The following is a 13220-nucleotide window of genomic DNA, read 5'->3' as shown; positions in this document are numbered from 1 at the left end:
AGCCAATCAAAAGCACTGATCAGGGAAAGCTCTTCTTTGCCCCACCTACATTCCAGGGATACTTGGTGGGCTAAAGGAAATGTGCTGACAGGGAGGGTGGTGCCTACGGTCTCCATCTTTGGGAACCCTGGAACAAGCTGGACTTTTGATGTTCACCTGGGCTATACTATTGGACAATAACTACCGTATTACGCTCGTATTTAGTATGCAAACAGCCATAGATGGAGTTGACTGTTTTTATTCAGTTGTACAACCAAGTTTCTTAATCACATTAGCACACAGGCATACAAATAGGGCACTTTGTCATGTAGGGTGAAAGATCCGGGTTCTTGGAAGGAAGGACTCATTCTGCTGATGATTCTCCGGGCTCATCGTAGAGCTTTCCGGATGGAAAGAGAAGCAACCGCCGGCACTACAGTTCATACTTGCAGATGTAGGGGCGCTCATGTTTGCAGTTCACATCATTCCAACCCACGTATCCTGAAATGGAAAAGGGAAACAGGATGTGGAAGGCTTCTTCCTGTGCTCCGGGGATATTGGCAATTTCAGAGGGCAACATGTCCTGAAGTTACAGAGTGTCAAAATGGACGTCTTCCCTCAAAACCATCCTAGATTTGACCCAGCTTGCCCTTCAGAGAGATGGGATATGGACTCATTTAGGGAAGCATTTCTTAGGGGACATTAGGGGCTCTCTATTATCAAGATTATGTATTTATTTACTTCATTTCCAACCAGCCTTTCTCTGCAATGGGGGCCCAAAGTGGCCGCCATCCGTCTCCTCTCTTCTATTTTATCCTCAGAACCACCCTGTGAGGTACGTTAGGCTGAGTGTGTGTGCCTGGCCCAACATCACCAATGAGCAGAGCGAGGATCTGAACATGAGCCTCTGGATCCTAGTTTGGTGAAGTGGTTAAGTGTGTAGACTCTTATATGGGAGAACTGGGTTTGATTCCCCACTCCTCCACTTGCAGCTGCTGGAATGGCCTTGGGTCAGCCAGAGCTCTCTTATCTGGGAGAACCGGGTTTGATTCCCCACTCCTCCACTTGCAGCTGCTGGAATGGCCTTGGGTCAGCCATGGCTCTCTTATCTGGGAGAACCGGGTTTGATTCCCCACTTCTCCACTTGCAGCTGCTGGAATGGCCTTGGGTCAGCCAGAGCTCTCTTATCTGGGAGAACCGGGTTTGATTCCCCACTCCTCCACTTGCACTTGCTGGAATGGCCTTGGGTCAGCCAGAGCTCTCTTATCTGGGAGAACCGGGTTTGATTCCCCACTCCTCCACTTGCAGCTGCTGGAATGGCCTTGGGTCACCCAGAGCTCTCTTATCTGGGAGAACCGGGTTTGATTCCCCACTCCTCCACTTGCAGCTGCTGGAAGGGCCTTGGGTCACCCAGAGCTCTCTTATCTTGGAGAACCGGATTGGATTCCCCACTCCTCCACTTGCACCTGCTGGAATGGCCTTGGGTCAGCCATAGCTCTCTTTGTAAATCAAGGCATTTCAAAGGGAACAAGAAGAAAGAGACTTTCATGAAAAGAAGAAAACTGTAAATTTATACCCCGCCCTTCTCTCTGAATCAGAGTCTCAGAGTGGCTTACAATCTCTTTTATCTTTTCCCCCCACAACAGACACCCTGTGAGGTGGCTGGGGCTGAGAGAGCTCCCCCAGAAGCTGCCCTTTCAAGGACAGCTCTGCAAGAGCTATGGCTGACCTAAGGCCATTCCAGTAGCTCTTTGGGGTAGGTATTTGTGGATTTCCTGCATTGTGCAGGGGGTTGTACTAGATGACCCTGGAGATCCCTTTCAATGCTATGATTCTATGTCTCACATCATAATGAGAGGGCTCACCTGACTGACGCCAAAGCTCTGTGCAGTATTCCTGATTTTTATAATTGTCAGGCATTCCAGTGAACCAGGACTTGTAGTTTACCAGAGATCTATTGGACCATCTCCAGCGTCCGTTCTGTAGTGACAAGAAAGATGCTTTGGTTAGGAAGGTATAAGAAAATTCCATTTGTTCAGAGCCTTTGCCAGTGTGAGTTGCGAGAAATAGAAGCAATTTAAACAGAAGCTAGACGGTCATCTGGCAGTGATGGAGATCCTGTGAATTTTGGGGGAGGTATTTGTGAGCAACGTCACCCCAGAGTCGAAAACGACTGGTGCTTACACAGGGGACTCCCTTTACCTTTTTGTTTGTGAGCTTCCTGCATTGTGCAGGGGGCTGATGACCCTGGAGGTCCCTTCCAACCCTATGATTCTATGTCAGGGGTAGGGAACAGTGGCTCTTCAGATGTTTTTTGCCTACAACTCCCATCAGCCCCAGCCAGCATGGCCAATGGCTGGGGCTGATGGGAGTTGTAGGCAAAAACATCTGGAGAGCCACTGTTCCCTACCCCTGTTCTATGTGCTTCTAAGATGTCCTTAGTATAGTATAGCCCGTGCTAAAAATATTTCTCCTTGATGCTTTTATTCATTTTTATTTATTCTAACCATGGATAATTTTATCATTTAATGTTCAAATTTGTTTCAGTTATTAGGCTTTTACGGTTGGCTTGGTGCTGTATAAATAAACTGAACTGAGTTTTGGTTAGGTGGGGAAAGGGCCATTTATTTCTAGACTTGTCCTTCGGAGAGCCAGTTTGGTGTAGTGGGGAAGTGCGCGGACTCTTATCTGGGAGAACCGGGTTTGATTCCCCACTCCTCCACTTGCACCTGCTGGAATGGCCTTGGGTCAGCCATAGCTCTGGCAGAGGTTGTCCTTGAAAGGGCAGCTGCTGTGAGAGTCCTCTCAGCCCCACCCACCTCACAGGGTGTTTGTTGTGGGGGAGGAAGATAAAGGAGATTGTAAGCTGCTCTGAGTCTCTGATTCAGAGAGAAGAACGGGGTATAAATCTGCAGTCTTCTTATCTGGGAGAACCAGGTTTGGTTCCCTACTCTCCACTTGCAGCTGCTGGAATGGCCTTGGGTCAGCCAGAGCTCTCTTATTTGGGAGAACCGGGTTTGATTCCCCACTCCTCCACTTGCAGCTGCTGGAATGGCCTTGGGTCAGCCAGAGCTCTCTTATCTGGGAGAACCGGGTTTGATTCCCCACTCCTCCACTTGCAGCTGCTGGAATGGCCTTGGGTCAGCCAGAGCTCTCTTATCGGGGAGAACCGGGTTTGATTCCCCACTCCTCCACCTGCAGCTGCTGGAATGGCCTTGGGTCAGCCAGAGCTCTCTTATCTTGGAGAACCGGGTTTGATTCCCCCCTCCTCCACCTGCAGCTGCTGGAATGGCCTTGGGTCAGCCAGAGCTCTCTTATCTGGGAGAACCGGGTTTGATTCCCCCCCTTCTCCACTTGCAGCTGCTGGAATGGCCTTGGGTCAGCCAGAGCTCTCTTATCTGGGAGAACCAGGTTTGATTCCCCCCTCCTCCACTTGCAGCTGCTGGAATGGCCTTGGGTCAGCCAGAGCTCTCTTATCTGGGAGAACCAGGTTTGATTCCCCCCTCCTCCACTGGCAGCTGCTGGAATGACCTTGGGTCAGCCATAACTCTGGCAGAGGTTCTCCTTGAAAGGGCAGCTTCTGGGAGAGCCCTCTCAGCCCCACCCACCTCACAGGGTGTCTGTTGTGGGGGCAGAAGGAGATTACGAGCCACTCTGAGTCGAGGGCGGAATATAAATCCAATGTTGTCTTCTTCCTTTAAATTGGGCTGTTGACCAAAGAGCAGATTCATTGTTCTGAAGGCAAGAACCAAAGTCCTAATGGAGGGATGCCAACTTTGGGCTGAGATATTCCTGGAGTGGGGGTGGAGCCTGGGGTGGGGTGGGGACTCACCGGGGATTGTGGAACGCCACAGATTTCACCCTCCAAACTCCTAAACCCAGAGAAGCAATGCGAGACACTCACCTTCTGGGGGTCATGGAGTCCAATCCAGACATTCACGTCATCTAGTGGAGAGGCCTTGATGAGGTTGGCCAGCACAGCTCCCTCTGCTTGGCTGGTGATGGAAGTGAGGTGACCATTGCGGCCTTGGCTTTGGCAGTCGATCTGATGGTGGCGACAGAAAAGGCCTTTTTTACCTCACGGGCAGGAAGGAGAGGGGGGGGGGTGCTCTGTGGTCATCTAGGGTAATTATTTAGAAGAATGACAGCGAGTTTGATTCTTTTGAATCTTTGGGAATCTGGGTTTGCTTTGAAATAGGATAAAGAGCCTGTAATGACTTTGCTCACTGCCGCTAAAGCGGTTCATGCTTGTGAATGGGAAGATGAGCAATCCCCTAGTCCAGGGGTTGCCAACGGTAGCTCTCCAGATGTTGTTTGCCTACAACTCCCATCAGCCCTAGCCGTCGTCGGTGCTGGCTGGGGCTGATGGGAGTTGTAGGCAAAAAACATCTGGAGAGCTACCGTTGGCCACCCCTAGTCTATGGGCTTGGTATCTCAAATTGGCTGTATATATCATTACATATGCTTGTCAAGCATGGCTGATTCTGATCAATAACTGATGGGTTTATGGTCTGACAAAAAGCAGGCGTGGGTAAGATCATATAGAACCAAATGCTGCTAGTTGATTATCTTTTCCTGCCTCCTCTTTGTTTTATGACTGCTAATTAGAGGGAACAAAGCAATCAGCACCTTCCCATGAATCCTCCTGCGGGAGGAAGCGCCATCTGGGCAATGCAAGGCAGAGTGCCTGATAACGCCCTGGGAATGTACGTAGTTTTGATATTCTGTGTGTGAACGCTCCCCTGCTTCCCCTCCCCATAGGAATCCCTTTGAAGTGTATCTTAAAACTTGTGTATCAATGTATTGGATTCATTCTTCTCAAGCCACGGCTTGAGCCAAAGTATCAGTCTATCAATAAACGTAGTCTTTGTAGCAACCTCGACTCGTCATTGAACCCACATGCTTGACATTGCTTTACCCATTTTCACTATATTTTATTGTGTTCCTTTTTCCTATGGCAAACTAGAATTATGTTTACATGTTAAACAGTAAATTAGGTGGACAAGAACATCACTATCCAATGTATTTCTCTTTTAGCTGTATTGACACACTCAAACAGGGACTTATCCCATTAAATATATTGAACCCATCTCCCATTGCCATTGACAGCCAATCTCACATTTTGACATACTACCGTTTTGTTGCTTTTGCATGCTCATGCTACTCAGATCAAAGGTTTGTCAAGTTGTTAATTTTACTATTCTGCCATTGTACCATTTTACTATTCTAAACCACTGCCTACCAGATCATTTTACTTCACTGTCATTGGTTCTTAAATCTGTACCATGTTGCATTCTGGGCCACAGCCTACCAGCTCTGTATGGCTCGGCTCAGCTCTGTATAGCTTTGCTCACTGTGCTGGATTCCTCGTCTGATGAAGTGGGCTTAAGAGCACACAAAAGCTGACGTTCTAAATAAAAATGGGTTGGTCTTAAAGGTGCCACTTAACTCCTGCTTTGTTCAACTGCCTCAGACCAACACGGCTGCCCGCTTGGTATCTCGAAGTTTGGGATTACTTTACACTAGATAAGATTTCTGATGAGGGACAGTCATGTGCTAACATAAATCTGTAATGGAAAAATAGTCTCCTTTTTTAAGAATCCGTTTTGCTAATTATTTAACTTTGTCTTAATTTGTGTCACATTACTGGTGAGTTTACGTTGTTTCATATTTTGGAATTTTGATGTTTTTCTGTAAACTGTTTGAGTTTATAATAAAGGAAAAAAATTATTTAAAAAAAAGAAGGACGGCGCGTCCCTCAGCCGTTCTCGGGGGCAGGTCCAAGGGGATCCCTTTTGCGCAAAGGCTTTGCCACTGTGGTTTAGGGGGAGCACATAATTCTTAGGTGTTCCTGGTATAAAGAGGCCCATGGAAAACATATAGAATCTACTGTATTTTTTGCTCCATAAGACTCACTTTCCCCCCCAAAAAAAGTGCAGGGGAAAGTGTGTGCATCTTAAGGAGCGAATACTGCAAAAAATTCACACAAACGCCTCTAAAAACTAGGTGCGTCTTATGGAGCAAAAAATACTATTAAGGGCAGATTCTGGGCTGCTGGAATCAGAATGTCTTAATCCCATGCTTTCGGATGAAAACCAGCTCATTTCTGAAGCTGTTGCCAAGTTCTGTGTTGCCTGCTATAGTATCCGAAAGACTGGTTTTACTGCTCCTCAGTTTTAAGATTTTCCATTTTAACTTGTGTCTTGATGGAATTCCCTGCCACAGGAGGTGGCGGCAGCTACAAGCATAGCCAGCTTTAAGAGGGGATTGGACATAAATATGGAGCAGAGGTCCATCAGTGGCTATTAGCCACTGTGTGTGTGTGTGTGTGTGTATGCGTGTATATGTATGTATGTATAAATATGGAGCAGAGATCCATCAGTGGCTATTAGCCACAGTATATATATATATATGCGTGTGTGTGTGTGTATGTATACACACACACACATGTTGCCCACTTGTTGGACTGGATGGGCCATTGACCTGATCCAACATGGATTCTCTTACGTTCTTCTGTGACACAGAGTGTTGGACTGGAGGGGCCACTGGCCTGACCCAATATGGCTTCTCTTATGTTCTTCTGTGACACAGAGTGTTGGACTGGATGGGCCATTGGCCTGTTCCAACATGGCTTCTCTTATGTTCTTGTGTGACACAGAGTGTTGGACTGGATGGGCCATTGGCCTGATCAAACATGGCTTCTCTTCTGTTTTTATGTGACACAGAGTGTTGGACTGGATGGGCTATTGGCCTGATCCAACATGGCAGGATGCTGACTTCCCTTCCTCAGCGAGATCTGGACCTAGAAGAACCCCTTACCTCTGCCTCAGCCCAGGTCAATTTATCTTGGAACAATCCATAGCAGTTGCCTTGGTAAAACAGCCATCCTGAAGGACACGATAAGGCTCCCACACCTGCTCAGGGGAAAAGAAGGGAGGATGGAGGGGGGAGAGAGAAGAAGGAAGGGGCAAGGTGTTAAATGCCTGTGCACCTGGAGGAAGGGACTGAATGTGAGGAGAAATGGGAGGAGATGGGACCTCTGGTGCTAGGGAGCTGGCACCTTTTCAGAGCAGTCCGGCAGTTTGTCTTCCAGAACCAGAGAATCCTTTCAGTGTTTGAGTCTAGAGCAGGACTCCCCATTGTGCCCACTAATACTGTTGTTGACACTCACCCACCGTTTTAAGAAGGTGGGTTCTGATTGGCCACTGAAGAGTCGATTGGCTCTGCAGATTTAAATAATGTTTTTCATTTTCCCCCAGTGGCAGCTGCCACTACAACATTTCTTTTATTCTCTCTCACTCCTCTTTCTTCTTGTATTTTTCAAATTTCCCCTCTTCTCCCATACACATCAGCCTTCTCTATGGGCCATAGAGTCGGTAGCAGCAAATTGGAGCATGCGTGGATCCATGTTGTAAAGCAGGGGTGGTTAACGGTAGCTCTCCAGATATTTTTTGCCCACAACTCCCATCAGCCCCAGCCATTGGCCATGCTGGCTGGGACTGATGGGAGTTGTAGGCAAAAACATCTGGAGAGCTACTGTTGGCCACCCCTGTTGTAAAGAATAGAGCTGTGGCTCCATGTAACGTCGGGAGAAAGAGGCTGATGAAGAACTAACTATTGAAACCGTGAGGAGTCCCTTTAAAAGCGGCTCCTTATTCTCTCTGTACCATCACGAGTGGGACACTAAGAAATTAAAGACTTCACCCACGTCTTCATTAAGTCCTATTTGAAGAGGCTATCATTCTTGGTGATTGTTGAGAGACTTTGTGGGGAAAATTTCAAGAATGTTCAGTTTTCCTTAGTTTTGTTGTTGCTTTACTTCACTAAAAATGCATATTTACATGCTTTGCATGAAAGTTTTATTGCTTCCAATGGTTATCTTATATTGCTTCTCTTTGGGCTTGGCTCCATCTCCTGTGGCAGCCATTTTGGTTTACGCCCACCACCCTGTTTCAGGATTCCAAAGCTGCCCATAGACTTAAAAACATAACCAGCCCCTCATCTAGAGGGTTCCTTTTGAAGCTGTTCCTCTTTAAATGCCTGCACCCATGAGAAATGTACCCTATGTCAGATGAGTTCCCTGTGACTCTCCTGTGAGTGAGGGATGGCAGAAACTTGCTTATGGGACTCTCCCTGAAAAAGGAAGGATGGATTCTGCAATAGACACATTTTCACATCTCTGGGAATTATCATAAATTGTTATGTGCAGACAGGTCCACAGTAAGGTAAGTTATCATCTGCAGAAACTCACCTCTTGGGGATGGACCAGCGATCAGGAAGCCGAGGAAGGCCAGGTTGAAACAGGAGAGGAGCCCCATCTTCTTCCTTCCTGTCCTGTGGAGACCAAGGGCAGGTGATTCAAGGAGGGGAAGCTGAGAGAGACGCAGATGACGACCCACTGAAATGGCCTCTGCCATCACTTGTGGTGCCAGAACCGAGCTGAAAAAACCTGGCTTTATACATGACGTGGAAGGCAGCATTATTGCAGCCAGCTATTAGTATATAAGATGTTTAGTTTAAGCTACACACCCCAGCTTGGGGTTAGGCTGGCTTCACGGTGTGTTCAAGGTCCAGTGGATTGAAATTAGCCTGCTGGTTCTGTAAACTTGTTGAAGCAAACCTGGGTCTTGCATGTCGTTTTCTTGGGACTGCTGCAAACTGGCCTCCCGTGGAGGTTTTGTAATGACTGGAGAAGCTGTTCCTGCCACACTTCTCCATGTAGCCCCATTATTACGCATGAGATTGCTTTATACTGGATCACGCCATCACTCCATCCCTGTCAGCATTGCCTACTCAGACTGGCAGCAGCTCTCCAGGGTCTCAGGCAGAAAAAGGTCCTTCCCATCAACTCCTGCCTGGTCCTTTCAATTTAAACTTCCAGGGAATTAACCTGGGACCCTTCTGTGTGCAGAGCAGATGTTCTACCACTGAGCCACGGCTCCTCCAATAAAAAAAACAGGGACACACGAACACATGAACTTGCCTTGTGCTAAATCAGATCCTTGGGCCATCAAGGTCAGTATGGTCTACTCAGACTGGCAGTGGCTCTCCAGGGTCTCAGGCGGAGGTCTTTCCCATCTCCTATTCCTTGATCCTTTTATCTGGGGATGCCGGGGATTGAACCTGGGACCTTCTGCATGCCCAGCAGATGCTCTACCACTGAGTCCAGGCCCCAGACAAGTCTTCCCAATTGGAATCTGAGGATCCAACCAACTAGCCACCAACAAGGGTTCACTACAGCTTAGTTCCTGAACTAGCTGTTACCCTGTACACCCATACTGGTACAAGGAAGAAGAAGAATTGAAGATTTATACCCCGCCCTTCTCTCTGAATCAGAGTTTCAGAGCAGCTTACAATCTCCTATATCTTCTCCCCCCACAACAGACCCCCTGTGAGGTGGGTGAGGCTGAGAGAGCTGTTCCAGAAGCTGCCCTTTCAAGGACAACTCCTGCGATAGCTCTGGTTAACCCAAGGCCATTCCAGCAGCTGCAGGAGGAGGAGTGGGGAATCAAACCCGGTTCTCCCAGATATATATATATATATATATATATACACACACACACATATATTGGCCACTGTGTGACACAGAGTGTTGGACTGGATGGGCCATTGGCCTGATCCAACAGGGCTTCTCTTATGTTCTCATGTGAAACAGAGTGCTGGACTGGAGGGGCCATTGGCCTGATCCAACATGGCTTCTCTTCTGTTCTTCTGTGACACAGAGTGTTGGACTGGATGGGCCAATGGCCTGATCCAACATGGCTTCTCTTATGTTCTTTAAGAGTCCGCACATTTAACCACTACACCAAACTGGATCTCTTGAAAGGTTAAATAGCCATTTAATAGTCATGAACTTATTTCCTGTGTATGAACTAGTGCACAGAAGTATTTTGTATGCAACGTATTAGTGGAATAGAGGAATATTAGTCATTTGACCACAGTTTGTTTTCATGCTGTTGCTGTAACATGTCAATGGCAGCACAGCGACACTGTTTTCAATTCCAGACCCCTCCAAGGAATTACAATTACCAGGGCTTTTCAAAAGCAGGAATGCACAGGAAAATGGTCGGCTTGTTGTCAGGGGGTGTGGCCTAATATGCAAATAAGTTCCGGCTACAAAAAAAGTCCTGAAAATTACCAAAATGGAAAGTTCCTTGGGGCATATTCAGACTGAGATATCTCTCTCCCCCCATCATCATAGTGTCCACTAATCTATTTTTATTGATTGATTGATTTCTTGCGGCTTTTATCCTGCCCTACCCGGCAAGCCAGCTCAGGGCAGCTCACGTTGCATCACAATATAGCAGCAGTTTGAAACATTAAATAGTCACTGAAATAAGCTCATAGAATCATAAAGTTGGAAGGGAGATGAAGGATCTTTGGGGTCATCTAGTCCAACCCCCTGCACAATGCAATAAACTCACAAACCCCTCCCCCTAAATTCGCAGGATCTGCATTGCTGTCAGATGGCCCTCTAGCCTCTGTTGAAAAACCTCCAAGGAAGGAGAGCCCACCACCTGCCAAGGAATCCTGTGGAGACTTAGAATCATAGAATCCCAGAGCTGGAAGAGACCTCCAGGGTCATCTAGTCCAACCCCCTGCACAAGGCAGGAAACTCACAAATACCTCCCCCTAAATTCACAGGATCTTCATTGCTGTCAGATCATGGCCATCTAGCTTCTGTTGAAAAACCTCCAAGGAAGGAGAGCCCACCACCTCCCGAGGAGGAAGCCTGTTCCACTGAGGAACTGCTCTAATGGTCAGAAAGTTCTTCCTCATGTTGAGCCGGAAACTCCTTTGATTTAATTTCAAGCCCTTGGTTCTGGTCCAACCTTCTGGGGCCACAGGAAACAATTCCACCCCATCCTCTAGTCCAGAGGTCCCCAAACCCCGGGCCATGGACCAGTACCGGTCCGTGGCCTGTTAGCAACTGGGCCGTGAGTTGTATAATTATTTCATTATATGTTACAATGTAGTAATAATAATAAGACGATGGCACTGGATTTATATCTTGCCCTCCACTCCAAATTTCAGAGCGGCTCACAATCTCCTTTATTTTCTTCCCCCACAACAGACACCCTGTGAGGTGGGTGGGGCTGAGAGAGCTCTTACAGCAGCTGCCATTTCAAGGACAGTTCTGTGACAGCTATGGCTGACCCGAGGCCATTCCAGCAGCTGCAAGTGGAGGAGTGGGGAATCAAACCTGGTTCTCCCAGATAAGAGAGCTATGGCTGACCCGAGGCCATTCCAGCAGCTGCAAGTGGAGGAGTGGGGAATCAAACCTAGTTCTCCCAGATAAAAGTCTGCACACTTAACCACCACACCAAAATAAAGTGCACAATTGTATCATCCTGAAACCATGCTCCCCCGCACTCTCTGCCCCGATCCATTGAAAAATGGTCTTCCACAAAACTGGTCCCTGGTGCCAAAAAGGTTGGAGACCCCTGCTCTATATGACAGCCCTTCAAGTCCTTGAAGATGGTGATCCTATCACCTCTCAGCCGCCTCCTCTCCAGGGTAAACATGCCCAGCTCCTTCAACCTTTCCTCATTGGACTTGGTCTCCAGACCCCTCACCATCTTCGTCGCCCTCCTCTGGACCCGTTCCAGCTTGTCTAGATCCTTCTTCAAATGTGGTGCCCGAAACTGAACACAAGACTCCAGATGAAGTCTTACCAGAGTAAAACGATACCATCACTTCACGTGACCTGGATACTAGACTTCTGTCGATACAGCCCAAAATTGCATTTGCCTTTTTAGCCACCACATCACACTGTTGACTCATGTCCAGTGTATGGTCTTTTAAGACCCTGTGATCCGTTTTGCACAGACTACTGCTAAGACAAGTCTCCCCCATCCTGTAACCATGCATTTAATTGGATTATTAATATTAATTTGACAACTGGATAATTAATAATAATTAAATGGATTGGGTTATTAATATTAAGTAAGTAAAAACATTAAACAAAATGGCACAATAATCTGGGTTCCTGAACTGACATCTAACCTAGAAGACCCGGCAAGGTCAGGGAATCCATTTTCAAATTGGCAGTCTCAGACGATGAACTCCACAACAGGGAATCCCTTGCAACTGAGTATCCAAGCGACAGACAGACCCGGGGGGGCAGGGGCAGATACTCACCTTTCTCTCTGTCCAAATGCTTAACCTGAGGAGATGAGGATTCCGTCTCCCACCTGAGTAAAGCACAAAGTTTCCTTGGGGCTTTTATAGTATGGATCTTTGGGTGTGTCTATACAGAGCCTTGGGGCTATTAACTAAAAAACAAACACTAGAGGTTTAGCCCATTTCTCTGAAGAAGAAGAAGATGAAGATATTGGATTTATATCCCGCTCTCCACTCCGAAGAGTCTCAGAGCGGCTCACAATCTCCTTTACCTTCCTCCCCCACAACAGACACCCTGTGAGGTGGGTGGGGCTGAGAGGGCTCTCTGGAAGGATGTCCTCTGATATCTCAAATATATTGAGCAAACACTTAGTGTATTCATGAGGTTGCGTCCCAGGAGAGAGATAAGGCTATTTCGATATTGTTTTAAATAAGGGAAGGGGAAGATGAAGGGACAGAAAGGTAGATGGGAGAATCATAGAATCATAGAGTGGGAAGGGACCTCTAGGGTCATCTAGTCCAACCCCCTGCACAATGCAGGAAACTCACAAACCCCTCCCCCTAAATTCACAGGATCTTTGTTGCTGCCATATGGCCATCTAGCCTCTGTTTAAAAACCTCCAAGGAAGGAGAGCCCACCACCTCCCAAGGAGGAAGCCTGTTCCACTGAGGAATCGCTCTAACGGTCAGGAAGTTCTTCCTAATGTTGAGCCAGAACTCTTTTGAGTTTTAAATAAGTGAAGGGGAAGATGAAGGGGCAGAAAGGTTGATGGGAGAATCATGGGAGATGGTTGATGGGGAAGGATGGTGGCTCAGTGGTACAGCATCTGCTTGGAAAGCAGAAGGTCCCAGGTTCAATCCCCGGCATCTCCAAAAAAGGGTCCAGGCAAAGAGGTGTGAAAAACCTCAGCTTGAGACCCTGGAGAGCTGCTGCCAGTCTGAGAAGACAATAATGACTTTGATGGACCGAGGGTCTGATTCAGTATAAGGCAGCTTCATATGTTCATATATGTTCATATGTAGTCCTAACAGTCCTAACAGAATCACGGAATCATAGAGTTGGAAGGGACCTCCAGGGTCATCTAGTCCAACCCCCTGCACAACGCAGGAAACTCACA

The 13220-nt window shown here is 47.4% G+C and overlaps 1 protein-coding gene across 2 annotated transcripts; it reads right to left on the bottom strand.

Moving 5' to 3' along the window:
• Window positions 1–222: 222 nt before the first annotated feature.
• Window positions 223–12179, bottom strand: LOC132576679 (lithostathine-1-beta-like). Of its 2 annotated transcripts, XM_060246051.1 has the most exons (6): window positions 12121–12179; window positions 8231–8313; window positions 6799–6893; window positions 3884–4024; window positions 1845–1959; window positions 223–480 (listed from the first exon to the last, which is right to left on the bottom strand). In XM_060246051.1, the coding sequence occupies exons 2-6, from the start codon at window positions 8295–8297 to the stop codon at window positions 413–415; spliced, it is 486 nt and encodes a 161-aa protein (XP_060102034.1). In that variant the 5' UTR covers window positions 8298–8313; window positions 12121–12179; the 3' UTR covers window positions 223–412. The 2 variants fall into 2 exon arrangements, with proteins under 2 accessions (XP_060102034.1, XP_060102033.1); XM_060246050.1 differs by lacking the exon at window positions 12121–12179 and having other exon boundaries at window positions 8231–8350.
• Between the last annotated feature and the right edge of the window lie 1041 nt (window positions 12180–13220).

Source organism: Heteronotia binoei, chromosome 8 (assembly GCF_032191835.1).
Source record: "Heteronotia binoei isolate CCM8104 ecotype False Entrance Well chromosome 8, APGP_CSIRO_Hbin_v1, whole genome shotgun sequence".
Taxonomy (NCBI): domain Eukaryota; kingdom Metazoa; phylum Chordata; class Lepidosauria; order Squamata; family Gekkonidae; genus Heteronotia; species Heteronotia binoei.
The sequence above is the reverse complement of the archived record's forward strand: the minus strand, read 5'-3'. Positions and strand labels throughout refer to the sequence as shown.

Excerpts from the sequence above, each read along its gene's own strand:
- LOC132576679 (XM_060246051.1), bottom strand. The coding sequence starts at position 8,297 with ATGGGGCTCCTCTCCTGTTTCAACCTGGCCTTCCTCGGCTTCCTGATC. Across the intron at positions 4,025-6,798 it reads TGACCTGGGCTGAGGCAGAG|ATCGACTGCCAAAGCCAAGG; the intron begins GTAAGGGGTTCT and ends CGCCACCATCAG. Across the intron at positions 481-1,844 it reads AGAGCTTTGGCGTCAGTCAG|GATACGTGGGTTGGAATGAT; the intron begins GTGAGCCCTCTC and ends TTTCCATTTCAG.